The sequence below is a fragment of the Malus sylvestris genome, chromosome 3 (genome assembly GCF_916048215.2).
Source record: "Malus sylvestris chromosome 3, drMalSylv7.2, whole genome shotgun sequence".
NCBI lineage: Eukaryota > Viridiplantae > Streptophyta > Magnoliopsida > Rosales > Rosaceae > Malus > Malus sylvestris.
Window position 1 is genome coordinate 2,508,355 of NC_062262.1, and position 27,519 is coordinate 2,535,873.

Consider the following 27,519-nt stretch of genomic DNA (forward strand, 5'->3'; position numbering starts at 1 on the left):
CTTAACTCAAAAACATGGGCATCAAATTTGGACTATGGCGTCTTTCGGCTGGCGAAGAGAACGAATAACAAGGGCAGTTGCACCAACAAAAAAAATAATAAGCAGTTGCACCAACAAAAAAAATAATAAGAGTGCCCGAGCCATTTGGAAGAAGTTTTGCTTCCAAAGTTCGAAAAACTTGGAAGAAATCGGGGGTAAATATAAAAAAGTTTTAACAAAACATTTTAGTTTTAACCAAAAAAACGTTTTTACTTTAAAAAGTCATTTATGATACTATTCACTCACAACACATTTTTGTCTTTTTGATTAAAACTCAAAGTTTTCAAGCTCTTTTCATTAGTTTTCCTTAAATATAATTGTATAAGCGATTAGTAAGTTAAATGCATCACATTGTTCAATCAAAACTACACAGCAATCAGAAATACAACGAAAGAAATTTGAAAACAGAAGTAGGGCAAACAGATAAGGTCTCAAATCTTCCCTCTACCGAAAGCCATCAACGGCATTCACCAAGTATATACAAAAGCCAAACTGGAAAATCACACTTGAAACTTGCATCTCGTATAATTTTTTAACGATTTGGAAACTAGAATCACAGATGAAAGAGTACCATCTTACAAAAGCAAGTTAAAAGAATATTCACCTGAATCTCAACACAAAGCCGTATGCGAACGCACACAAAGAGAACCCTATGAAGGAGCACACACAAAACCACAGCCCTGGACAGGAAACACGAATAATAGTACTAACGCATCAAATATAACTATAAGGGACCAAATGCTAATGTAAACATCACAGGCTAGGCTAAGCAGATAAATTAAACCATTAGAGAATCTATCTAGATCACTAATTAGATTGTAATAAACTTCCATCATCCGATACTATAGTCGACAACATACTAAATCATAATGAAACTACAAGACGTCTGTAGCAGACACCAGGTGTTTCAATCTACATAGTGTTTCTAAACCATACAAAACAGAAATAGACTAATAAACTCTTCTCGCCATAAAAGTTTCTCAAACTGCAAAGCCTCTAACAGTTCCAAGAAAGTGCCTAACCGAGTGCCAGACGACTCTAAGCAACCTGTGTGAAACTTCTATGGCAAAGCTTAAGCAACTGCATCGAAAATCCTTCATTACTATCTTGCATAGGGATGGTACTCACTAGCACCTTCTATTTCTACCTTCCATAGGGGTGGTACCGACTACTGCTACTATATCCCCCCCTTCCATATGGTCCACCTGCTCCTCCACCATAAGTAGCCCCAGGACCAGAGTCATAGCCACCACCATAGTTTGAACCTCCGTAACTTCCATAGCCTTCACTGCCTCGGCCATAACCACCTAAACCACTCGCATTATAGCCCCCACCATAACCACCACCATATGGTCCAAAGCGGCTAGAATAACCAAGGGAAGTCTCACCTCGATAGCCACCTAAGCTACTGCTGCCAAAATTCCCATAACCACTGCCAAATTCGCCACTATCGCTACCATAACCGTAGCCATAACCACCACCATATCTACCACCAAGACCACCTGGTGTCCTATAGGGTCCAGGGCCAAACCCTCCATCAAAACTACCATAAGAACTGCCATATCCACCAAAGCCATCATTGAAAGAACGAGCCCTAGAATTGCTACCATATGCAGGAGCAGATGGTGGATTTGAGGCTTTCTTTGGTTCAGCTTTCTTGATCTCCACCTACAACAGAGCAACTTAGTTAACCTAGATTATTTAGAAATGGAGCTACTGTGATCACCCTTTCCTGAGAAGATCTATACCTGTAACAAACTCCACCTAAAATTAGTTCCAAATAACTAACTTGAATCATTATAATAACTAACAGAAACGAAAGATAACAACCCTTTAATGCATAGATTTAAAAAAACAGGAGAATGCAAAAATTGATGCTCCATGTCAAAAAGGATTTTGTATACATGCTGTTTGCACAGAGACCATCTAAACAAGCTCACCTCGGTACCCTCCATATCAATCATGTTTCCTTTAGATAACAACTCATCTACAACTTCCTCACTGTCAAAAATAACAAACCCAAAGCCTCTAGAACGATTGGTCTCATGATCTCGTATGATCTGGTGTTCCACCACTTTCCCATACTCAGAGAAGAATCTTTTCAACTCATCTGCACAAATTTAGCAAGCCAAGTAAAAGGGATGAAGATGGTAATGCAAACAAGCTTAAGTAAATGTCGGGCAAAAGTTCAGTGTGAAACTAATAGGAAACTGACAACCTTCCGAGTTGTAAACACACTAAAGCAGAATAAAAACATAAAAGCATACCCTCAGAGACTGATGATGGAATGCCACCAACAAATATCTTCTTTGTCTTAAAATCCTTTGATTGCCCTTGACCTTTTGGAATGGTTCGCTTGATCTCAACCTGCATCATCCATAGAATTAATGTCATATATAAAATAAAGAGTATAAATAAGTAATAGCATCAATTCATGAGCACCATAATTTACAATAAACCATACAAAGATGCAGTCTTAAACATCTACTTTACCTGCTTTCCATTAATAACATGAGTCTCCTCAATAACTGTATCAACAACTGATGGATCGGCATAGGTAATAAACCCAAATCCCCGTGGGGTACCCGTGAAGCGATCTTTCATTATCACCGAGTCCACTATCTCTCCATATTTCCCAAAGTGCTTGGTAAATGTAGCTATTGATCCCAAGCAAATAAAATAAAAGAAAGCGCAACACATTAGTAACAAAACAAAACGATAAATTGCATTTAATCTAAAAACCATACAAAGCCAATTAACCAAGCAAGCTGAAAAATAACCTAAAACCATCCAAAGTCAATTATAAAACCAAAAATTAACCATAAGCATTCTACATACTTCACTAATTTCATGCCACATAATTTCGCCGCACCACAACTTGAATTTAAATTTACTTCTTACAGGGAAGAAAAAGAATAACCTTTGCTAATTAACTTTGCGAACACAACAAAAAGGTCAAAAAAAAAATTATAAATCTTTACGTTTGAAAAGAGAACTCACCATTTGTAGTGTCTTTTGCCAATCCACCGATGAAGATCTTTCTGCGAATTACAGATAAAATATTAAAAACAATTAGGAAACGTGAGGAAACGCCGCAAACGATGCCCCAACGTTTGAATAACGAGAAAATACAGGAAACAACGGAAACCCCAGCTAGAAAATATAAAGATGCATAAAATCTTCAAATTTATTTTCTCAGAAAGATCCAATTTTCTCGAATACCAAACAGAAAACAGCTAAATTGGGTGTATGGGGGAGAACGAGGGAGAGAGAGAGGGAGGGAAGGAAGAAGTACCCAGGGCTGGCGCCATCGCCTGTGTGAGGATGGCCGGCATTCGACTTCGAACCCATTGCGCTCGATATCGGAGTTTCTCGGGAAATTTTGAGGAACGAAAAAGTTATGAGCTTTGAGAGTTGGGAGCGAAGAGAGAAAAACAAGATTAGGGTTTTTGCGTGGTGGAGAACATTATTTTTCCCCATATATATTGGAAGGAGTAACAGTATGTGAAATGTCAACTGTACCCCTCATATTGTACAATATGAAAACACCCAAGAGGATATGTACTACGGTTTGACACCGACTTCTATTGCAAATTTGCAAACAAGCCACATCCAAACACGGAGAACAACTTATATGAGTCAGGAATGTAACTGAAGTAGTATTTTCAACTATTCACATATTGTTATATAAAGCTAAGTTACATACGATGCATGATTTTATTGGATTATTAATGATTTTCGTTGAGTATAAGTTTATCTTCAAAAGATGGTAATGGATGTCCTTATTCATGACTTTCTTTATAAAAACTTCTTGTAATAAACCACAGAAGAGAAACATAACCCACGATCCCAAGTGCATCGTGTAACCACCTACCCGTTTGAGATTCTCTCTATAAAGCAATTGTGCTCATAATCGCTTCTGTTAGAAGCGCTTTAACAATAAGCAAGCTAAATTAGAAAATCACTTGCAAGTGATTCATGAAGAAACATACGGCATGTGCTTCTTTATCAAGTGCTTCTTTGGGCCAAAACTGCTTCTAATTTTTCTGTAAATCGCAATCAAAAGTGCTTTTGGCCGCCAAGAAGCACTTCTATTCTTCTAGAAGACTAGATGAACAACATGCCATCAATATATGCTCTTTTAACCAAGTGATTGTTTTCGTGATTAGTAAATCATGGATTGATACCAACAACAACAAACTACAAAAAGCATGGACATCATCCATTTATAACAAAGAACGTCCCTACAATTCTGTGTCTGTCTATGCAGGATCAGCGATCGTATGCCCTTTTCCTGGGGGCAACAGGGTATGCAATTTCCTTATCATCTGCTTCAGCTTCCTCAGCTTCTCCATCTCACCTTCCTGAACCAGAAAGCTTTCCAGTGTCCGAAATGAAGCTTCACTCATACGTCTCCCTCTCTCCACCATCTGTGTTGAGCACTCAAATGCTTCGTTTACCATACCACAGGAGCACAATCCCGTTAACAGAAGGTCCAATGCATGACCGTGAGGACAATATCCTTTCCCCACTAGGTATCGCCACAAATGCAAACCCGAATCAAGCTGATGATTTACACAGAAAAATTTCATTATCATCACCACCGTTCGTGTTTTGGGCACAAAACTTACATCAACCATTTTGTGATATAGTCTGGAAACGCCTTCGGTATCATATGTCCTCATCAAGCCAGAGAAGATGGTATGGTAAGTCATATCATCATGCTCAATATGATTCTTTTCCATCTCATCCATCAAGGCGACTGCTGACTTCAGATCTCTTGATCTAATAAGTGAACTCATCAAAGCATTGTAAGCCCCAGTGTCCGGAAGCAAATTTCTCAAGCTAATCTCATCAAATAACTGTCGTGCCTTGATTGGATTTCGAGCAACCCCTGCTCCATGGATCAGTGTAGTGATTGTTTCTAAAGTAGGTGGTAAGTTTTCCCGTTCCATTCCCTCAAAAAGTCTCAATCCATCAGCAAAGCAACCTTTCTTACAATACGCATTGATTCTAATGTTATAAGTTATACTATTTGGCTTAAAGCCTCTTCTAACCAGTTCATGGTAGAAGAGTTCTATTGCAGTAATATCTCCTGATTCCTTGAACCCCAGGAGCAAGATATTCATGGTCTTGGTGTTGGGTGAAAAGCGAGAACACATCTTCATGAACACTGAACGTGCCTCCTTCATCTGCCTTTCGGTGCAAAATGCTCTGAGGAGTACATTGAACTCATCAGTACCAAACTTCCTCCCAGCGAAAATATCATTCTCCAGTTTTTCAAATGCTTCAAGGACATCTTCATACGATTGAAATTTTGCTATTTTCGACAGAATGATGCTCATTGACTTAAGGGTAAGCAAGGACGGGTGCATCCTGCTTATTTTGGCCATCAACTCCCAAGCTTTATCAAAATAACGCATCCTGGTAAGGATGTGCAGCATCTTTTCAAAACCGTCTGAGCTTGGACATAACTGGGAATGATTGAGGGAATAATCGAAGAACTCAAGGGCTTTAAGACCATTGGAATGGGCTGCGAAAAGGTGACCAAGAACATTCTCCACAAAACTGGTGGAAAGAACTTGCGGTGGGATGTGCTGGAGAAGAGTTGGTTGAAGTGGTTGATCAGGATAAGGATGATTGTTAATTATTCTGGTGATCGTATCAATTTCAATGTTGGTTTCTGATGACGGTAGAATTTGGCTGGACAATTTAAAGGCATTAATGAAAGAAAATTTTAGCTTTAGAGGAATTTCAGTAAGCTGATTGGATCTCTTTAGTCTCATCAAATGGGGCATTCTCTCCTCGGTTGAACTTAACGATAAGCACAACTGAGTCGGCAACTTGAAATTTCCATTTGGAAACGCTCACTGATCTCAATACCCTGGATATCCAAGTGAACAAAAGTTAAAGGTCCAGTTGGACAAACAAAACAATTACAAGTACGAGCCGGAAGTTGGAAAGCAACTATAGCAGTGCAATCTGTGGCTAAGTTTCTAGGCCTAGTAGTAAAACAAATGAATCACTTCACGCAGCATAAGAATTAAGAAAAATAATCACACCACAGTGATTACACACATTGGTTCATACGCTACAAGCACAAACAAACTATTAAATTGGTATAATTTGAATTCAGGCTCATGAACTGTAATGATTAATTCAAAGAGAAGACCAATATACTCAAAGAGGCAACCAATTCACATGAAGAATAATGCTTTCACGGGATTTCAACATCAGCGGTGTATTTACTATTTGTTGATCCAAGATTAATTAGGAAAAGGTCACGAGACCGAGCATGACAAGCACCAAAAGAAAAAGTACAGCACTAATTATTTATAAGGCAATCGTTCATATCGTACACTACCTCTGTGATTTCTGAAATAAATATTTGCATATCCTGAAAGTCTAAGAAAACATATACTGAACAAGATGACTGGACAGGACTTACAAATTTCATTCTCGTAAAAAATTATAACGAAAATCCCTCAACTAAACATTCCGGAACCAATTTATCTCCCTTTGGTTCATTCTTTTACTTTCCCACTATGAAAGTTCATCCATCTATCCATACATCCATACATTTGCGTAGCAAGAGAGAGTAGGATTCAATTACTATAAGCCATATTCATCTCTAAAACTACAAAATTCAACATAACAACAGAAAATCATAAAAAAAGAGTGCTGTTATACAAACCATTCAAACACAACATTCTGTTCTACACAAACCAAAGCAGAACGGTGTAAACGATGAAAGACAACATATTTACGAACCCGAATCAATATTCAGGCGAAACACGAGCAATCCAGATATCAAAATCTTGCCAATGACACATTTTTCATACCAATTTCAAGATAAAGCAAGCAAAAATAGTGCGCACTGTAGTTGTTCGACGGAATGCCTCATAGAAATATAAGAAACAAAAGCCCAGAAAGTGGAATCTAAAGAATCGGAGTTCAATACAAACACGAGGCAGAGCCACAGAAAGCACTTACCGGGAAAAGGTGTTGGTGCTGTGTTGCGTGCTTCAGCTTTTACAGTTTTTTCCGTTGCGTTTATTTTTTGGTTGTTAAAGAAGTGGACAAGTATGTCAACTACGGAGTCTACTTGGGAGTTTGAGAGATCCTCCCCGGATCTTACCGTTCAAAGCAAGGATTAAGAAATCTGAATCACTTAATAAGGGTCCAAATTTTTTTTTTTTTTTTTTTTGGAACGACTATATTCAAACCAGGACGAAAGCCAACAGAACAAAGAAAGCCCACAAGCGGGGCAACCACAGCAAAACACACAGAGGGGCCATGTGAGGGACAACACTTGGGTCAGACGACCCCCATCTTCTTTCTCTTAAACGATCTAAATTTCTTAGTCCTTAGACTTCAAAGAGTGAGATCCGAAGAGAATCACAATCCTTTACTTAATACTGAGTTTTTTTTTTTTTAATATGACTATCAATTGTAATTTGTTACGCAACTATCAGCAGTGAGTATGCTCTACTAACTCAAAAACTTGCAGCATGCCTAATGTGACCTAAACTGATAATGGTCTCTCAGGGTGCGTTTGGTACGTGGGACGGGACGGGACGGAACGGAACGAGGCGTTCCGTCCCGCGTTTGGTGCGCTAAAAATGGGTGGAACGGGTTGTTCCACGGGACAGATTTTGGGTGTTTTTGCGTTCCACCTCTCCCCCCTGGAACGGGTTTGTTCCACGTCTGTGGAACACAATGTTTTACCATTTTAAGACAAATATACCCCATGTCTTTTTCAAAAATTACACCTTCGTTCCGTCCCGTCCCGTCCCGTTCCGTCCCGTCCCGTCCGCGTACCAAACGCACCCTCACTCTCTCGACTTAAATTTCCATACAACTAATCACTTTACAAACTCACGCTGCAAAAATTGGCACTTAGGATTGAGATTTGTTTGGGCTCATTTGCCAGTTTTGCATCGGGCTTCCTGTGTATGGGATCCATTGGAATTTGGTCTTATGGTGGTGAAACGGCCTTTAATTCCATTGGAAATACTTCCCTGAACATCACTTTTCACGTGTGAATGCGGAGCTGATTGGCTGCAGAGAAACAAAATATAAAGCTTGCAGACAAAGCAACATGAACAGGAGATGACAATTATAGACAAGAAATTCGAAGTTAGGGTTTACAAAAATTAGGGTAAATAAAAAAAAAAAATTACACAAACTCATTCGTTCAGTGCGGTTTGAAAGTGTGGTTTGGAAGCGCGATCAGAAACCTAAATAAAAACAAAAATAAATTCCTAATTGGTTAAAAATTCAATCATCAAATTCAGAAACCCTACGCATATAGTCTAATATCCTAGTAGATAGGGTGTTGGGCTTCCACATATGCATTTTGAGTTCAAAACTCCCCTAACCCCTAAATTATTGTAATAGCGAGTTTCGAAATTTCCTCTCCCTTTAATAATAACTAGCCTCTCCGCACGCACTAACGTGCGTGCGAGAGGCATTTTTGCATCACGGGCGCTATGCGCCCCTAAAAGTGTTTTGTGTTATTTTTTTCATTGTAATTGTCAAGATATATTTTAATTGTATTGTGCAAAGATGAACTTTTTCTTTATCAGGCATGTCCTAAAAAGTTGTCAAGTTTTTCGTTTTCACTTTGTGTAAAGTAATGATTTAAATGTTATTCATGCAATTGTCAAACAACATGAGATATTTGGATGCAAGTTCCTATCTAAAGTTCATGAACAATAGTAAGTAGATGTAAATAAAAATAGAGTAGATAAAAACATTAAGTAGCTCTTCTCTGCATTGATATTAATATGCAAGTTACTGTTATTGCATATATTTTTTCCCCATGTTATCTTTTCTTTTGTCAAAAAAAATTATTGCGTTCTCTTTCTTTTTTGGGTTTATGTAGGAATACGAAGAAAAAAAAAATAAAGTGGATTTCATCAAATCAAGAATGGACACAACTGATAGGAGCAATAATTTAGTTTTACATAATGAATATCTAGTTAATGCTTGACTTCACGAATAAAGACATTCTTGATTTCACGAATAATGAATATCTAGTTGTCAAGTTTTTCGTCCTTCCGCCATGCTTGCCATCCATTTGCTTGCACTTGATGCTTTAGATTTTCATGGTTAATCTGCAAGCAATGATGATAAATTAAGAAGTCTAATTGATTAAGATGTGAATAATGCATTATAATGCACAATCCCAAATATAAAGATTGTAAGCAATTTAACCTAAATACCTTTAACTTCTATAATTTTCCCATAGCAATACTTTTACTCCAGTTACTTTTAGAATACTGAAAGATAAATAAATTGTCAAGTGTGAAGTAACTAATTGTAATCATGTTTACAAAATTAAATAGTAAGAAATGTTACATTAATCTTGTACTTCAACCTTTGTACTTTGAGACGGGTGTGATGCTTGTAAAACTGATAGAAAAATGCAATTTTATTTCTATTTGAAAATTGAATGCAATTTGAATTGATAGTATACATTCATATGAAAATAAGAGAAGAGTTACCGTATTTAGAAAAGTTGTTTGATCACTATTAATCTTTTTCTTGCACCCATAAATTGTTTTTTTTTAATTTTTTAAATTTGAGATAATTAATTTGTAGAATGATATGGAGAATGCAATTAAACATAAATAGGTAAGAAATGGTGTTGTACCTAATTTTTTGGACTTTATTCCATATGCGTATGATGTGAGGAGTTGTTGAAGGTTTTAATTCTTCTACCGCCTTTTTCATACGCCACCTATATATTAAAAGTATATATAATGTTAGATTTCTTATAACAAAGTTAATAAAGAATTTAGAATACATACTGCTCATGCTTCTTCTTTTTCCACTCTTTGAGAATCAGTTGGCTTAGATCAGTAGTTTTTACTCTGACGGATATCTCCCAACCAGGTGTAAAAATAGAAACACGTCTGTTTGGAATCTTATCAATAGGTAGTTCCTTCTTCATTTCTTGTGGGTATTCTTGTAAATATCCTGAGAATAAAAACAAATAATTTTTTTAATTAGCATGTATAGTACAGTAAGTGATTACTGAAGAAAAGAAAAAAGGTCATTGAGGTCAGAACTCATGTAGCGTTTGGTATGCAGACGGGACGGGACGAGACGGGACGGAACGGGACAGAACAGATTTCCTGTTTTATGTTTGGTACGCACAGGACGAAACAGGACGGTTGTTCCGTCCTGCGTTTGGTAGCGCATGGACTTTTGGTTTTGCATAGCTAACCCTAGACAAGTGGTCAATCAAGGACTTTAGGGGTTTAGGATTTGCATCAAGTCAATATCCTTTAACTTTGCCGCCACTTGGGGGTCAAGTTTGTAAGAAAATGGGGTTTTAGTTTCAACAATTGCGGCATGGAAGGTGGACGAGTCAGTCCGTCCAAATGGGTTGGGTTTCCGATTGCGAGCCTCAAAAATGTAGTATGAGGACTGAGAAATGAACATGTTTTTTAATTTTCTGATTTTATTGCTGCAGCAAACTAAATAGAAGGGAAACCCCAAAATCAAGTCTTACATTTTGGAGGCGTGTTTTCACCAAATCAGCGCAATACAAAGAAAGAGAGACCGAGAGGCAGATCGTACCTGGACTGGAGATGCAAAGCTGAAGTTCAGAGAGAAGGTTGCAAAGGGGAGATGCAGAGGATGAGGAGGAAGGTTGCGAATGAGGGGAGATGCAGAGGAGAGGAATGAGGAAGACAACGGCAGGCAGATAGAAGAGATTGTTTTAGGGTTTGTAATGATTTAGATGGTGTAATTTTTGAAAAAGATATGGGGTGCATTTGTCTTAAAATGGTAAAATATTGTGTTCCACAGGCGTGGAACAACCCATTCCAGGGGGTAGACGCGGGACACAAAAACACCCAAATTCTGTCCCGTGGAACAGAGCGTTCCACCCTTTTTTGGCGTACCAAACGCGGGACGGAACGCTTTTTCCCATTCCGTCCCGTCCCGTCCCGCGTGCCAACCGCACCCTCAGAGAAACCATTAGCGCAATGCGATAACCCTCTCGGCAAAAATCCCGCCACCATCATCATACCAGATTGTCCGCAGAGGCTGAGGCTCTCGTAAGTACCCTTACTCTCTCTCTCTCTCAATTTTGGCTTAAATTCATGAATTGTAAAAGAGGGTCGAAATTGGTCCGCATGCACCGCCTGCACTGAACACAAATAATGGAAAAAGCCCCCCCTTGCACGCACAAAAAATGGGATATGTCAATGAATGTTCATCCTCTGCCAATCCCCTCCATCAAGGTTAGTAGGTCAAAAGTTGATTTAAAATGTGGAATCGATCCGAGAACCTAAACTGCAGCCGAAATCATATCCTTTATAAACAAAGAAATTGAACATTTCCAGAAACCTAATTGGATGAACAAATAACTTTTATTGAATTTACAAAAGTTGAAGAGAACGAAAACTGAAAAGATGAATCACAAACCCGATGAAATTTTTCGATTTCCGGACATGCCTTTGTTCTGAAAGCTCAAATGTTTTACTAATTTCTGTCATTGAGTTTGTCAATCCTTTTTTGTTTGGAATGAACTGAAACCGCACAGCAAACTCCTGAAAACCAAAATTAGCCTCCTTCCGATTACTCATCTCTAAATACTAGTGGTATACAGGTGGTTAGTATTCAACCTCCCACCAAACTTAGAGCGTGGATATCTTTGGGGGAGAAAACTGCCCACTACTACTTAGCAGTTTGAGAGGTATGCGGGTTGTTTTTCTTCCTTTTTTTAATTTTCTGTTTTCCTTTCCAATATTTTTTGGATTTTTTTTATTTTTATTTTTATATTTTCTGTCTACTGTAACCTTTTTTATAGTTCTTTTTTACATATATGGTAAAGATATTTTTTTTTCGTAATTTGTGTTTTTAAACTGCCCAGCAGTTTGTGAGGGTTAACGGTTAAGCACATCTATTATAGATTTTTTTTTATTTATTTGTTTTCTGTTCAGTTATGGTGTTTTTACCAGTTTGTCCTTAGTTTCCAATTTTTTCTGAATTTGGATTGTGAAGAAAACAAAGGGGCTTTCTTGGCATTTCTGAATGTTTCACCTATTTGGCCTTCTCACTTTATATATATAGATACAATTTTAAAAAAAATTTGAAACCCTAGCTTAAATATCTCCAGCAATGAGTATCGTTCTCGGACAAGAAGAAGGTAACTCTCTCGTATGGGGAATTGGATATGAATTTAGGATGGTGTATTCAATTAAGATTTTGAGGTATTTAAATCGATTTATAAATGGGTAATGCTAAGGAGAACAAATTTTAAACTAAATGATGTGGATGTTGATGATTGGTTTATTACTTAAGTGTTGATTAACATGTTTACTTCTTATTGGTCACACATAATTTGGTTTGCAAATTTGGTCTCCCTAGCATTCTCCTTTATAAATTTGTGTTGTTTGTTTCAGTGGGTTAGATGTTGTTGGTGGTGGTGCTATGGGCGGTTGTCGTCGCTTGGTTATCACATCATTATGGTGTTGATGCTGCTCAAGGCACATCAAATACTGCGGCGAAGGAGTGTAGGAGGCAGAGGAGGAAAATTACCGCTCAAGGCGGCACGTTTGAAACGCAGGACCACCTAAAGAGAAAAATTACTACTGATGGCACCTCTTATACGGCTGACAAGGTCGAGAAGTATAGGCAACCGAGGGGAGTCACTCTTCTAGGCTGTAATGTTCCAAACCCCATCAGGATTTCGATGACTCTGGGTTTCCAAGTATGTACTTTTTGTTGTGACATATGTTCTCATACATATTGTGATTGTGTAAATCCTAAGTAGAGATAGATTAGGAATAATTTAGGATCTAGAAGATCTTTCCTAATAGACTTTGTATTACTTGGAGAGCAAGTTTCTTTCCTCCTTATTACTATAAATAAAGGCACAGGATTGGGGAATTAACACACAATTCCTCAAGTCTATTCTACACTCCCCGCACCCCTCAGTTAAATACATGCCACAACACTTTTTTTTTCTTTTATTATTACGGTTTAGTAGTATTCATTTTCACTTGTAAGTGAGAGGTCTAGGTTCGATTCTAGCCAAAGGGCAAATTTGAATCATATTATTGCTAGCACATTGTGAGGCTAAGCCCATCCCCACTTCTTTAGTGTAGATAATATCGTTTGTTCAAAAAAAAAAAAAACAAGTTCACTTGTTATATATAGAAAACATATATTTCCAGTTGAATATCTACATATACATATTGATTTGATCATTTCTCTTGATCATCATAGGAAAAGTTATACAAGAATTTTCAAAACCTGGATTTGTTAGGCCTACACCAATTCAAGCTCAAGTATGGCCAATGGCTTTGTAAAGCTCACCAATTCATAAATGCATTTGGTAATACCAACCACTCACCACAACTTCATCAATGATTCTGCTCTTGGCAGTCTAATTGCAAAGCGCATTGCTTCAATTTATGAACCCCACCTATACCTAACTACCTCAGGTTAATGGCCATCAATTAAGAAAAAAAAATTTAGTATGTTGAGAATAAGGTCAGATACATCAAGTTTTATACTGTAATTAGTTAACATCAATTCAAAAGGATAAAGTTTCAAGAGCTGGGATCATATAATGCAACTCAACTACCAAAGTACCAAGATATTTATTCAACTCAACTACAAAAGAATGAAGATTCGCTGCATAAAAATTGACATTGCATGCTCTTTAATCTTTCTCAGCTACAGCCTGGGGAAGCACGTGAATCGTGATGAAACTCCTGCATGCTTACAAAATAAGGACGTACGTACTCGAATCTTTGTGCAGGCATGGACTACTATAATATTACTACGTGCGTATTTAATGGTGCATGTGAATCCACTCACCAACGAAAAAAGAAAAGAAATTGGGAGTGAACATGCTTTGGCACCCTGTGTAGTTTTGTCTCGAATGTACTGATCAACCTTTTTAGTTTCACCAATTTGAAATCAAAACGTTTCAAAAGTTTTAACATATATATCTTCCCATGCCATATGGTGTCATATAACTTACGCCAAGTACAATTAAATAATTTTGGGATTAAACCATTGGCTTATTACTAATTACACCGTTATTATTCCGTTATTATTCCGTTATTATCTTCAACTTAAGTCTTATCACCTGCATGTAAAGTAAGATGTGAGGTTTTATTGAAAGTTGTCTTGGTGCAATTAGAAGAAAAAAAGGGATGCGCTATAAGGGCGGAACCAGAAATTTTTAGTAGAATATAAAAGATAGTATTTTAACAATACGTGGCTTCTGCCTTGAAAATATAGTTTGGTGTGGAAAAATAAGGGCGTTAGATGTGAGAAGGCTAATTTCCACTGGCAGAGCCAATGAAGGCTCAGGAGGATCACTTGACCTTTTCCACTTTTAAGTTTTTATTATATGATTTTATGTATTTGGTATTTTCATATCAAAGTCTTTAAGGTTTTTGCCATTTTTGTCCATTGAAAAGTATGATACTTTGATTCTTTGATATGTATCCTCATAAATATAACTCATAAATGAAATTTACCATTTTATATTTTTTTTCTTTTTATTGTGTCAACTATCACTAATTAGCTAATCATGCACCTAACCCTTATACGGTTTATGTCTAACTAGCCTTCGTGCACACGCTCACGGACGTGCAGAAGACATTTTTTGAATCACGGCGTGCTACTTGCTACTTATATGTTTTAAATGTATTTATATGGGTAAATTGACAAAAAGAAAGTCAAATATTTGAAGTAAATGAATAATTTTAGATCATGCTAGAAGAAATCCCTCATAAACCAATTAAAGCAGCTGAATTCATATAATAAAATCGGTCTCTATAGAATTTACATTAAGAATAGAGAAAATAATATTTAATAAACAATTGATTGAATCATACTATTGCTAACCTATTGTAAGGCTAAGCACACCCCCTCTCCCTTAGTGTAGATAATATCGTTTATTAAAAAAAAATTCATTTGACAATTAATTTAATTACATTATTATCCGTGCGCGAAAGGTATTATTTTATAACTGGCATTACACGTCTCTTAAGATGTTTTAAACTTGTTTAAAAATAGAGAAAATAATATTCAATAAATAACTGATTGAATCACATTATTGCTAGTCCATTGTGAGGCTAAGCCCAGCCCCACCCCCTTAGTGTAGATAATATCGTTTGTTAAAAAAAACAATCATTTGATAACTTATTTAATCACATTATTATCCACGTGTGAAAAACTTTTTTTATAACCGGCATTACACGCATCTTAAGATGTTTTGAATGTGTTTAAAAATAAAGAAATTGAATCACATTGTTGCTAACTTATTGTGAGATACTAATTAAAAAAAAGCACCAAAAAGTAAATTATTAAATAAATACTGTTAAAATGATGAAAATGCCCCTACCTTATTTGATGTATTATTTTGGAATGCCTTTGAAGTTTTTTGTTATGGGGGCATTTTTGTCCAAATATTTTGTTGAAGCATGGTGACACCAAATCACTATTCATCTTTTCCATTCTCTTTATATATAATAGATAATATCATATTAGAAATATAGGATTAATTAATATACATTCAAATTAAATCGTCTTTAACGAGTTTTCAAACTATAATTTTGTGTTATTACATATAAGCTTTTCAAATGAATATAGAAGTAATTAATACTCCCCCGAACATTACTTTTCACGTGTGAATGCGAAGCTGATTGGCTGCCGAGAAACAAAATAGAAGGCTTGCAGACAAAGCAACATGAACAAGATATGACAATTATAGACAAGAAATTCGAAGCTAGGGTTCACAAAAATTAGGGTAAAAAAAAAAATTACACATACTCATTCGTTCAGTGCGGTCTGAAAGTGTGGTTTGGAAGCGCAATCAGAAACCTAAATAATAAAAAAACAAAAATAAATTCCTAATTGGTTAAACATTCGATCATCAAATTCAGAAACCCTACGCATATAGTCTAATATCCTAGTAGATAGGATGTTGGGCTTCCACCTATGTATTTCGGGTTCGAAACTCCCCTAACCCCTAAATTATTGTAATAGCGAGTTTTGTAATTTCCTCTCCCTTTAATAATAATAAAATTAAAAAAAATATTAGAAACCCTAGCTTAGCTATCTCCAGCAATGACTATCGTTCTCGGACAAGAAGAAGGTAACTCTCTCGTATGGGGAATTGGATATGAATTTAGGAGGGCGTATTCAATTAAGATTTTGAGGTATTTAAATGGATTTATAAATAGGTAATGTTAAGGAGAACAAATTTTAAACTAAATGATGTGGATGTTGATGATTGGTTTATTACTTAAGTGTTGATTAACATGTTTACTTCTTATTGGTCACACATAATTTGGTCTTCCTAACATTCTCCTTTATAAATTTGTGTTGTTTGTTTCAGTGGGTTGGATGTTGTTGGTGGTGGTGCTATGGGCGGTTGTCGTCGCTCGGTTATCACATCATTATGGTGCTGATGCTGCTCAAGGCTCCTCAAATACTGCGGCGAAGGAGTATAGGAGGCAGTGGAGGAAAATTACCACTCAAGGCGGCACGTCTGAAACGCAGGACCACCTAAAGAGAAAAATTACTACTGATGGCACCTCTTATACGGCTGACAAGGTCGAGAAGTATAGGCAACAGAGGGGAGTCACTCTTCTAGGCCGTAATGTTCCAAAACCCATCAGGATTTTCGATGACTCTAGGTTTTCAAGTATGTACTTTTTGTTGTGACATATGTTCTAATACATATTGTGATTGTCCTAAGTAGAGATAGATTAATAATCATTTGAGATCTAGAAGATCTTTCCTAATAGACTTTGTATTACTTTGAGAGCAATTTTCTTTCCTCCTTATTACTATAAATAAAGGCACATGATTGGAGAATTAACACACAATTCCTCAAGTCTATTCTACTCCGCACCGCACCCCTTAGTTAAATATAGGCCACAACACTTTTTTTTTATTTTTTTCTTGTATTATTACGGTTTAGTGGTATTCCTCTTCACTTGTAAGTGAGAGATCTTATGTTCGATTCTAGCCAAAGGGCAAATTTAAATCACATTATTGCTAGCACATTATGAGGCTAAGCCCATCCCCGCCTCTTTAGTGTAGATAATATGGTCTGTTAAAAAAAAAAAACAAGTTCACTTGTTATATATAGAAAATATATATTTCCAGTTGAATATCTACGTATACATATTGATTTGATCATTTCTCTTGATCATCACAGAAAAAGTTATACAAGAATTTTCAAAACCTGGATTTGTTAGGCCTACACCAATTCAAGCTCAAGTATGGCCAATGGCTTTGTAAAGCTCACCAATTCATAAGTGCATTTAGTAATACCAACCACTCACCACAACTTCATCAATGATTCTGCTCTTGGCAGTCTAATTGCAAAGCGCATTGCTTCAATTTATGAACCCCACCTATACCTACCTACCTAGGTTAATGGCCATCAATTAGGAAAAAAAACAATAGTACGTTGAGAATACGGTCCAATACATCAAGTCATACTATAATTAGTTAACATGAATTCAAAAGGATAAAGTTTCAAGAGCTGGGGTCATATAATGCAACTCAACTACCAAAGTACCAAGATGTTTATTCAACTCAGCTACAAAAGAATGAAGATTCGCTGCATTAAAATTGACATTACATGCATGCTCTTTAATCTTTCTCAGCTACAGCCTGGGGAAGCACGTGAATCGTGATGAAACTCCTACATGCTTACAAAATAAGGACGTACGTACTCGAATCTCTGTGCATGCATGGACTATTGTAATATTACTACGTGGGTATTTAATGGTGCATGTGAATCCACTCACCAACGAAAAAAGAAAAGAAATTGGGAGTGAACATGCTTTGGCACCATGTGTAGTTTTGTCTTGAATGTACTCAACTTTTTTAGTTTCACCAATTTGAAATCAAAACGTTTCAAAAGTTTTAACATATATATCTTCCCATGCCATATGGGGTCATATAACTTACGCCAAGTACAATTAAATTATTTTGGGATTAAACCATTGACTTATTACTAATTACACCGTTATTATCCCATTATTTTCTTCAACTGAAGTCTTATCACCTGCATATAAAGTAAGAAGTGTGGTTTTATTGAAAGTTGTCTTGCTGCAATTAGAAGAAAAAAGGGATAACCAGAAATTTTAGTAGAATATATAGGATAGGATTTTAACAATGCGTGGCTTCTGCCTTGAAAATATACTTTGGTGTGGCAAAATAAGGGCTTTAGATGTCAAAGGCTAATTTCCACTGGCAGAGCCAATGAAGGCTCAGGAGGATCACTTGACCCTTTTCACTTTTAAGTTTTTGTTAGATGATTTTATGTATTTGGTTTTTTTTCTATATCAATGTCTATAAGTTTTGACCCTTTTTGTCCATTGAACAACATGATATTTTGATTTTTTGACCCATAACTTCATAAATATAACTCAAGAATGAAATTTACCATTTTGTTTTTTTTTTTTCTCTCTATTGTGTCAACTATCACTAATTAGCTAATCACCTAACCCTAATTATACAGTTTATGTCTAATAATGTCATATTAGAAATATAGAAGTAATTGCCACTTAGTACTACGGTCCAGTTGTATTCTTTTTCACTTGTAAGTAATAGATCTAATGTTCGAGAATATTGTTTGTTATGTATATATATATATATATATATATATATACATATATATATATAGAAGTAATTAATATACATCTTTATATACTAAAACTCAGTAAGGTGGTACTGTGGATGATCAGTGGGCGGACGATTTTGCCCCTGGATTTTTCCTCCGGTTGTTCTTCTCTTTGGTTTTTGGGGCATCGAAATGCCGCTTTTGCCCATTGCTTCCACGCATCTGTCATCGATGGAATCCTCCATTTGGACTGTGTGTTCTCGATTTTTCTTTTGCTTTCCGTTGCTTTGGCTGAAAAATCTGGGATGTTCCACCTGCTCCCTTGCTCTTCTTTTCCTCTTCTGTACTCTTCTTTTCCATCGACTTCTTTTCCATCGACTTCTCTGTGTCAGTATCTCGCAACCAACTACAACACCGATTCACCCTCCATTTCTCCCGCTTAACAAAAGAAAATCAAAGGGGTTCACCTCCGTGGGTTCTGTAAGATGCTGGAAGCATCTTTCGTTTCTCTCTTTCTTCTTCTTTTCTTCCACCTCTTCCTTCGCCGAAGCAACTAAAAATCAAAAACCTACTCGCGGCTTCTTCCTGCCGATTTCGGAGCTTCTCCCTCCTCCATTGAAGCACCTCCATACACAGATATCGTTTCTCCCGTAATTATATATTTAATTATTTGAAAGTTAGTTCTTCTGTGTAAAATTCTTGAGCTTTTGATTACCTGCAATTTTCAATTTTCTACGATATAGGATTTTTGGATAATTTCATGATATAGCGATCTTACTAATGATATATCAAGTAGAATCAATATGAGGAATAGATTCTTCAATTTCGTAGCTTCCAAGCCTAGACAAGAGATCATATACGCGGTTTTTGCGTTTGTTTATGTCTGATTTGCACCGATTTTGGTCGGATCTATTTCTGATTTTGTTTTCTGTTTGAGCACCGGTTGTTTTTGCATCGCTGGGAAGTTAATTTTCTACAACTGAGGTATGTTTTCTAACTGCTGTGTTTTGATTAATTTTGGATGGAATTGTAACCGTTTGGTTTTGGGTTGGCTTTGTTCCTGTGCTAGAGTTTTCCTGGCTAAGAGGATATTTTGTGGTTTGGTTCCTTGCTTGGTCAGTCTCAGGTTTACGGTACCGACGGTTCCGACGGTCCTGTTATTTTTTGGGTAAGTTTTTTTCTCTTTTTGTTTTTTCCTGATTTGACAACTCCTTGGTTGGTGTTAGATTAAAATGTGTGTAATTTTTTCGAAGAATTACTGGTGAGATGGATTGACAAGATCCTTGAGTGAAAAACAGCCTTTTTAGTGCGGTTAAACAGAAATATAGAGCTTTATTGTAAGAAAGTTATGGACGATTTAATCAAATTAATTGTACTGATAGAGATATGAATGAGCCTAATGTTTATTCTTTTCACATAAACGTCATTATACCATTACAGAAAATCAGGAATTTGAACATCAGCTTGCGACTTCGCTGTCGATTTGAACGCCACCAGCTTCGATGCAGTCCTTGGAGACACCCCTGCCTCCTTTGCCATAGTCAAATTCTTCGCTCACTGGTCAGCTTTTCTAATTTCTATGTAAACCATTGATTTTATTTGGTAAATAAATGGAACCCCTTATGTTTTTGCTTAAAGTATTGATCTTTGAGTGTTACTCAGTAGATATTAGATCCATTTGAAAAAGAAGAGAGATCACATGGATGACGGATCATGTGAGGTTCTCCAATTATTTGAGATCACGTGGAAATATTTAAGTTGTCATAACTAAAATGATCTGAAAGCTTATTGAGAATTGTTGTAATTTGCTTTTCATTGTAGCGTTACTTTCTTAAACTGATTAGAGCTAAAGATTGCTAATTCCTTAGCATTCAGTGCATATGCGTATTAATGTCTGTTTGTTATCTTAGAGGCATATGGTGGTTTAGTTGCACCCTGCACACGTGCAGCTCAAGGCTGACCCCAAATTGTTGTGCTTATTTGTAAATTTTGCTGCTCATCTGCAATTCACCTTTTGTCTCTTGATATCGTTTACAGGTGCAAAACACCATAGAGTATTTAAACATCATCGGGGCCTTGGATGAGAATGAGAATCTGACTGTTTTAGGTGGGGAGAGATTTATTATTCTTTTAATATTTCAATTATGCATTGTGATGCTTGCAACTCTTTGTAATGGTTGAGTGTTTAAATTTGAAAATCATTAGCCTAATGCAGTTTTAATCACTTGACAGTTTAAATGCATGTTGTTATATAGAGCTTAGGATTTAGGTTTTCCAGTTCAATCAAAGCTAATTAGACAGAATCATGAATTAATTAAATGTGGTGTCTTCCTTTCTCCCTCTGTTTCTTTTGTTGTTGGGTGAAAGTGAGCATGGGTTTATGATAACCTATTTAAAAGGAAAGCTGGAGAGAGAGAGGGTACTAAAGTAGGTGCATATAGGGACTCAAAAGTTAAGGCATACTGACAGAGAAAAATGCACAAATTGGAATGGTAAAAATGAAAAAAAATGAAAAGAAAGTGAACCCAATAGAATATAGAAAATGAAGTGTTCATCCAGTGGAAAGAACCCATATGTGGTGTTTATTTTTAGACAAGATGGGAAGATGTAAACAGTTGGAGGTCCATACCATTTTCCAAGTTCTTTATTAATGTGAATGTTTATTTTATTCTAATTAGGAACTTAAGTGAATAAATCGTTTTCAAATTTGTAAACAAATAATTGATTACAAAATAATGAACTCTGTTAAACAAAAATAATTGCTTACAGTAGAGAATAACTGTAAATATTATTGAAGTATATATTTAAATATTTTTAATTTATATAAATAGTTAGGTTGCTATTGCATTTTGTGCCTAAATCAAATCACTAACTTGAACCATGCTCTTTATTTGGGAACCGTGTGTATTTCTTATTTGAATTAGTATGGTTTGTTTTTCAAATTTGATTTTGTGTGATTTTATTTTGATAGATATTTCAGAATTTTAGAAAGCAGGTGCGGTTTGATCAATTAAGGCCAACCTGATTTACAGAGGTTTGATTAAAGGTACACTACTAATTACCTCACTTTTCTCCCAAGAGTATGCTGCTTTTTCCAAAAGGAAAAGATTAGCTTGGTTTGATCTCTTATTTGAATTGTGTAGATTTGGTTTGATCTCTTAATTTGTGTTGTGCAAATTTTGTATGAATTAATTTGGGTTGGGCAGAGGAAGCAAATAATTTTTTAAATTAATAAATTTAGTTTGGTTTGTACATATGCTGATGAAATATTATTTACCGAAGCATGAACATGTCAAGAAACTGTTCGTTTCAAACTATGCATTACAACTATGCACCAACTGTTTTTGTTATGCCTAACAGTTTTAAAACCCGCAGCATCGCGCGGGCTCCTTTGCTAGTTCGAACTAAATCGTCTTTAAAGAGTTTTCAAACTATGATTTTGCGAAAACCAAAAACGATTTATCTATCATTGAAAGACAGTTGTAGATAAACCGTTTTGCCATGCATATGATATGCACTAATTAGGGACCAATTGAAATCACCCTAATATTCTAATTGAGAAAATTAGTATCTAGTCCCTATTTACTAATGTTCATTGACTGAAACTTTATTAGTTTTTAGATTTTGGTCAAAGTACCTAGCATTAATGCAATAATAAATTTACATGTCATTTACACAAGTTTTAAAATAAAAATTAATAATTGATTAGGGTTTTAATATTCACACCTATATTAAACTCCTAATTAATTTTCAATTCAAAATATTTCAAGAGCTGGGGTTGAAGAAAATAACGGGATAATAACGGTGTAATTAGTAATAAGTCAATGGTTTAATCCCAAAATAATTTAATTGTACTTGGCGTAAGTTATATGACCCCATATGGCATGGGAAGATATATATGTTAAAACTTTTGAAACGTTTTGATTTCAAATTGGTGAAACTAAAAAGGTGGAGTACATTCGAGGCAAAACTACACAGGGTGCCAAAACATGTTCACTCCCAATTTCTTTTCTTTTTTCGTTGGTGAGTGGATTCACACGCACCATTAATATTCACGTAGTAATATTACAGTAGTCCATGCATGCGCAGAGATTCGAGTACGTACGTCCTTATTTTGTAAGCATGCAGGAGTTTCATCACGATTCACGTGCTTCCCCAGGCTTTAGCTGAGAAAGATTAAAGAGCATGCATGTAATGTCAATTTTTATGCAGCGAATCTTCGTTCTTTTGTAGTTGGGTTGAATAAATATCTTGGTACTATGGAGTTGAGTTGCATTATTATATGATCCCATTAAGTCTTATCACCTACATGTAAAGTAAGAAGTGAGGTTTTATTGAAAGTTGTCTTGCTGCAATTAGAAGAAAAAAAGGGATGCGCTATATATAGGATAGTATTTTAACAATGGTGGCTTCTGCCTTGAAAATATACTTTGGTGTGGGAAAATAAGGGCTTTAGATGTGAGCAGGCTAATTTCCACTGGCAGAGCCAATGAAGGGTGACGAGTCACTTGACCCCTTTCACTTTTAAGCTTTTGTTATATGATTTTATGTATTTGGTTTTTTTTTTTATATATCAAAGTCTATAAGTTTTGACCATTTTTGTCCATTGAACAGCATGATATCCATGTCAAGTTTAATCGAATAAATTTACTAATGTTATTAAGCATTATATCTATTATTTTTTGTGCCGTTTTGAAGAATGGACCCATATTTTGGTACTATAAATTTTTTGTTAATTTTTATGAATGTACCCATGTTTATATACATATATATATACACACAATATATTGGAGAGTATATTTTATATTTTAATATTTTTAATCCACACATTATGGGTTTTTTTAATTTAAAATCTCATTAATACAAACAACTATAAATTTTAATATTTAATTTAAAAAATATAGTAACCTACATAGAAATACATTCACATTAATTTCATGGATTTCGATAAAAAATTGAAAACCAACAAAATTCCAGTAAAAGAATATTGATAATTAGGGATCGCATTCAAAATTAGTATCTAATCCCTATTTACTAATGTTCATTGACTGAAACCTTATTAATTTTTAGATTTTGGTCAAAGTCCCTAGCATAATATGCAATAATAAATTTACATGTCATTTACACAATTTTTAAAATAAAAAATAAAAATTGATTAGGATTTTAATATTCACACCTTTATTAAACTCCATTTTAATTTTCAATTCAAAATATTTATAAAAAAAATAGAATTAAACATGAGTTCAAAAGGATAAAGTTTCAAGAGCTGGGATCATATAATGCAACTCAACTACCAAAGTACCAAGATATTTATTCAACCCAACTACAAAAGAATGAAGATTCGCTGCATAAAAATTGACATTACATGCATGCTCTTTAATCTTTCTCAGCTACAGCCTGGGGAAGCACGTGAAACGTGATGAAACTCCTGCATGCTTACAACATAAGGACGTACGTACTCGAATCTCTGTGCATGCATGGACTACTGCATGCATGGACTACTGTAATATTACTACGTGAATATTAATGGTGCGTGTGAATCCACTCACCAATTTGAAATAAAAAAGTTTTAACATATATATCTTCCCATGACATATGGGGTCATATAACTTACGCCAAGTACAATTAAATTATTTTGGGGTTAAACCATTGGCTTATTACTAATTACACCGTTATTATCCCGTTATTTTCTTCAACTTAAGTCTTATCACCTGCATGTAAAGTAAGAAGTGAGGTTTTATTGAAAGTTGTCTTGCTGCAATTAGAAGAAAAAAAGGGATGCGCTATAAAGGGCGGAACCGGAAATTTTAGTAGAATATATAGGATAGTACTTTAACAATGCATGGCTTCTGCCTTGAAAATATACTTTGGTGTGGGAAAATAAGGGCTTTAGATGTGAGAAGGCTAATTTCCACTGGCAGAGCCAATGAAGGCTCAGGAGGATTACTTTCTTTTCACTTTTAAGTTTTTGTTATATGATTTTGATGTATTTGGTTTTTTTATATCAAAGTCTATAAGTTTTGACCATTTTTGTCCATTGAACAACATGATACTTTAATTTTTTGACCCCTATCTTCAGAAATATAACTCAAGAATAAATTTACCATTTTGTATTTTTTTTTCTCTCTATTGTGCCAACTATCACTAATTAGCTAATCACCTAACCATAATTATACAATTTATGTCTAATAATGTCATATTAGAAATGTAGAAGTAATTGCCACTTAGTATACAATCTAGTGGTATTCACTTTCACTTGTAAGTGAGAGGTCTTAGGTTCGAGAATATTGTTTGTTCAAAAAAAAAAAAAATATATATATATATATATATATATATATAGAAGTAATTAATATACATTCAAATTAAATCGTCTTTAAAGAGTTTTCAAACTATGATTTTGTGTTATTATATATAAGATTTCGTCATTTTTTTTCTTTTTCACTTTAAGCTTATAGATATTTAAGGTTAACCCCCATAATAGAATCTTTGACTTCGACACTTCTAATTTCTGCAATGGGGTAAATTTAAGTATAAAGATTTTTAGCATTAAAATGTTGTAAACATATTCATATACGTTAATCTAAGTAATTTGGTTAGGGCTTTGTACAAAAAATATAATTTAGGGTCAAATTGAACCAAACAATAATTTTGTGTTTACATGCATGTGCGTAAACTCGGATGTATAACAAGAAGCAAATACTAGGAATGGTGATGACTGATGATACTTCATGCAGTCTAAGATATTAATGGCCATTAACCTAGGTATGTATATATATGTGAGGTTCATAAATTGGACATGATTGAGCCCTAAATCCTACATCGATCAAGTCTTCACTTGAGTAGAGTTTCTTCCTCTAACCTTCTGTTCTTAAAAAATACAAAGTGATGTTTCAATTTTTTTGCAAAGCTAAGATTTAACATATATATATATCTTCCCATGCCACTTGACCTAGAGGTCATAAGCTAGCTCTAAAAAAGAAGGGGCTTTTAGATCTAGGTCCAAAAACATAGAATGTTTTTAGGAGTGAGTTCAGTTATCTAATTATATGTTTTTATTTCTTTTATATTTTCTAAAAATATTAAAAATCAATTAAAATCTTTTAATATTATGCATTTTCTAACTCCAAAATATCTAATTAATATCTTATAAGAAAAAAAATTAATATACTAACATAAATCTATCTGCAAAACATTCTACCCTAATTCAAGTAGCAAATATATGAATATATATTATACCTATGAGTAAGATATGAAACCTAACTAAAAGGTAGAAAAAACACATAATATACCTACAAGCAAGACACAATCTGTGACAGGTTGACTATGAAAAAGAACCTATCATATAGGTAGATAAATACAATTAACCTGTGATATAGGTTGATTATAAAAATTAAAATAAAATCTATAAATGGGTTAAAGTAGGAGGAAGAACAAGAAATAACAAAAATAAAAAATAAAAAGAAATAATCAAAGAGATAATTAGGAAGAAATTTGATTTTTACAATAAATTTTTTCATTGAAGAGATAATTCTTGATAATAAATTAATTAAATTTAAGGAATTGGACTTATTTTAATAAATTGGACTATTCCTACTATTGACTCAAAAAATTGGACTTATATCAAGTTTTCCCAAAAAAGAATTGGAGTGTAGTTAGTATAAGGAATAGAACACAAAATATTAGAAAGAATTAGAAGTGTATTTCATGAGTATATTCGTTTATAAACATTTTATCTCATACACGCCTTTGTAACATGAAGTTCCCTATTCCTTACTAACTTTTCCTCTATCCCTTGGTACCTGAAAATCTCTCACCAAACATAGCCGAAAGAAACTTTGTAAAAAACCCACATCAAAAAAGGAAAACCCGATAGCGAAAACCAAAAACGATTTATCTATCATTGAAAGACAGTTGTAGATAAACCGTTTTGCCATGTATATGATACGCACTAATTAGGGACCAATTGAAAACACCCTAATATTCTAATTGAGAAAATTAGTATCCGGTCTATATTGACTAATGTTCATTGACAGAAATCTTATTAGTTTTTAGATTTTGGTCAAAGTCCTTATCATTAATACAATAATAAATTTACATATCATTTACACAATTTTTAAAATAAAAATTAATAATTGATTAGGATTTTAATATTCACACCTTTATTAAACTCCTAGTTAATTTTCAATTCAAAACATTTTAAAAAAAAAATTAGAATAAGTTTGTACCCCTGAATTTTTTTATCAAAGGGTTTCCAATTTTTTAATCTTATATGTACCCATCTATGAAACTTTTCAACTTTTTAATTTTAAAATGTTGTGACATCCCGTCGTGAAATTTATTATATTTTATTCTTAACAGTGATAAAATTCCTAAAATACCCTTGAGATACCACGTAGGCCTTCCACATGGACTTCAAAATTTTCTTTTATTTTTCCAGCCTTATTTTACTATTTTTGAACACGTAACGGTAAACAGAACTCAATTCAGAATTACAACGAACAAGTTTTGTTTAAAACAGTATAAAAATACCATGCAACTCCAAAACTTGAAACCTTCCCTCGTGCAGCGCGCACCAATGCTGGGATTTTATCGTGTCCGAGTGGGTCGCTGTTGTTTTTAGTGGAAATTGAAGTGAAATACAAGTAGGAATTAAAATAATGGTTTATTTGGGTTTTGAAAGCTCCATTTTTCGAGAGATTTTTTAGTTTGATCGGTACACGAAATGATATACCACGTGTTATTATGTAAATGGTGGGATATATGTGCTAAAAAGTTAATAACTTAAATAGTAAAATTTCCCATAACTCTTATTAAAACACATGATGTACCATTTGTGTTTCCGTCACAACAAAAAA

The 27,519-nt window shown here is 34.8% G+C and overlaps 5 protein-coding genes across 22 annotated transcripts in view; 2 read left to right on the forward strand and 3 right to left on the reverse strand.

Annotated features, from left to right (window-relative positions):
- Positions 1–813: 813 nt before the first annotated feature.
- Positions 814–3,506, reverse strand: LOC126616323 (heterogeneous nuclear ribonucleoprotein 1-like). The gene is made up of 6 exons (XM_050284367.1): positions 3,335–3,506; positions 3,040–3,080; positions 2,533–2,696; positions 2,307–2,406; positions 1,980–2,149; positions 814–1,707 (listed from the first exon to the last, which is right to left on the reverse strand). Exons 1-6 carry the CDS (start codon positions 3,388–3,390, stop codon positions 1,183–1,185), a joined length of 1,056 nt encoding a protein of 351 aa, XP_050140324.1. The 5' UTR covers positions 3,391–3,506; the 3' UTR covers positions 814–1,182.
- A 654-nt stretch (positions 3,507–4,160) lies between these two features.
- Positions 4,161–7,208, reverse strand: LOC126616332 (pentatricopeptide repeat-containing protein At3g61360-like). Its single transcript, XM_050284372.1, has 2 exons — positions 7,033–7,208; positions 4,161–5,923 (listed from the first exon to the last, which is right to left on the reverse strand). The coding sequence occupies exon 2, from the start codon at positions 5,835–5,837 to the stop codon at positions 4,302–4,304; it is 1,536 nt and encodes a 511-aa protein (XP_050140329.1). The 5' UTR covers positions 5,838–5,923; positions 7,033–7,208; the 3' UTR covers positions 4,161–4,301.
- Positions 7,209–9,275: 2,067 nt separating this feature from the next.
- On the reverse strand, positions 9,276–10,011 carry LOC126616333 (uncharacterized). The gene is made up of 5 exons (XM_050284373.1): positions 9,855–10,011; positions 9,698–9,784; positions 9,549–9,588; positions 9,403–9,456; positions 9,276–9,323 (listed from the first exon to the last, which is right to left on the reverse strand). The coding sequence occupies exons 1-5, from the start codon at positions 9,995–9,997 to the stop codon at positions 9,276–9,278; spliced, it is 372 nt and encodes a 123-aa protein (XP_050140330.1). The 5' UTR covers positions 9,998–10,011.
- Positions 10,012–11,064: 1,053 nt separating this feature from the next.
- On the forward strand, positions 11,065–17,740 carry LOC126616334 (uncharacterized). Of its 4 annotated transcripts, none has more exons than XR_007621103.1 (3): positions 11,065–11,111; positions 11,666–11,752; positions 16,421–16,913. XR_007621103.1 is itself a non-coding variant. In XM_050284374.1 (3 exons), exons 1-3 carry the CDS (start codon positions 16,150–16,152, stop codon positions 17,723–17,725), a joined length of 360 nt encoding a protein of 119 aa, XP_050140331.1. In that variant the 5' UTR covers position 16,149; the 3' UTR covers positions 17,726–17,740. The 4 variants fall into 4 exon arrangements, 1 of the variants encoding a protein (XP_050140331.1); XR_007621105.1 differs by lacking the exon at positions 16,421–16,913 and adding an exon at positions 12,462–12,966; XM_050284374.1 differs by lacking the exons at positions 11,065–11,111; positions 11,666–11,752 and adding exons at positions 16,149–16,177; positions 17,703–17,740 and having other exon boundaries at positions 16,421–16,729.
- Positions 17,741–18,836: 1,096 nt separating this feature from the next.
- LOC126616336 (uncharacterized) overlaps positions 18,837–27,519 on the forward strand; it is a 30,285-nt gene continuing 21,602 nt past the window's right edge. For 3 of the 15 annotated variants that reach the window (XR_007621106.1, XR_007621112.1, XR_007621111.1), the window contains exons 1-5: positions 18,863–19,832; positions 20,105–20,224; positions 20,702–20,771; positions 21,636–21,710; positions 25,355–25,426. The gene's annotated coding sequence lies outside the window, so the exon portion shown is untranslated. Of the gene's footprint in view, positions 19,833–20,104; positions 20,225–20,701; positions 20,772–21,635; positions 21,711–22,738; positions 23,510–24,054; positions 24,116–25,354; positions 25,427–27,519 lie in introns of those variants that run through there. The other 12 variants (XR_007621108.1, XR_007621110.1, XR_007621107.1 and 9 more) reach the window with 12 other exon arrangements.

Bases quoted from the DNA above. Each gene is read 5' to 3' on its own strand.
- LOC126616323 (XM_050284367.1), bottom strand. From the start codon at position 3,390: ATGGGTTCGAAGTCGAATGCCGGCCATCCTCACACAGGCGATGGCGCC. The intron at 3,081-3,334 runs GTACTTCTTCCT...TGTAATTCGCAG, and splicing joins GGCGATGGCGCCAGCCCTGG to AAAGATCTTCATCGGTGGAT. The intron at 2,150-2,306 runs GTATGCTTTTAT...AAATTTGTGCAG, and splicing joins TCCATCATCAGTCTCTGAGG to ATGAGTTGAAAAGATTCTTC.
- LOC126616333 (XM_050284373.1), bottom strand. From the start codon at position 9,997: ATGAAGAAGGAACTACCTATTGATAAGATTCCAAACAGACGTGTTTCT. The intron at 9,589-9,697 runs GTACAACACCAT...TTATGGGTGCAA, and splicing joins AATAAAGTCCAAAAAATTAG to GAAAAAGATTAATAGTGATC. The intron at 9,457-9,548 runs GTAACTCTTCTC...TTTTTCTATCAG, and splicing joins AAACAACTTTTCTAAATACG to TTTTACAAGCATCACACCCG.
- LOC126616332 (XM_050284372.1), bottom strand. From the start codon at position 5,837: ATGCCCCATTTGATGAGACTAAAGAGATCCAATCAGCTTACTGAAATT.
- LOC126616334 (XM_050284374.1), top strand. From the start codon at position 16,150: ATGACTATCGTTCTCGGACAAGAAGAAG. The intron at 16,178-16,420 runs GTAACTCTCTCG...TGTTTGTTTCAG, and splicing joins CGTTCTCGGACAAGAAGAAG to TGGGTTGGATGTTGTTGGTG. The intron at 16,730-17,702 runs GTATGTACTTTT...AATCTTTCTCAG, and splicing joins CGATGACTCTAGGTTTTCAA to CTACAGCCTGGGGAAGCACG.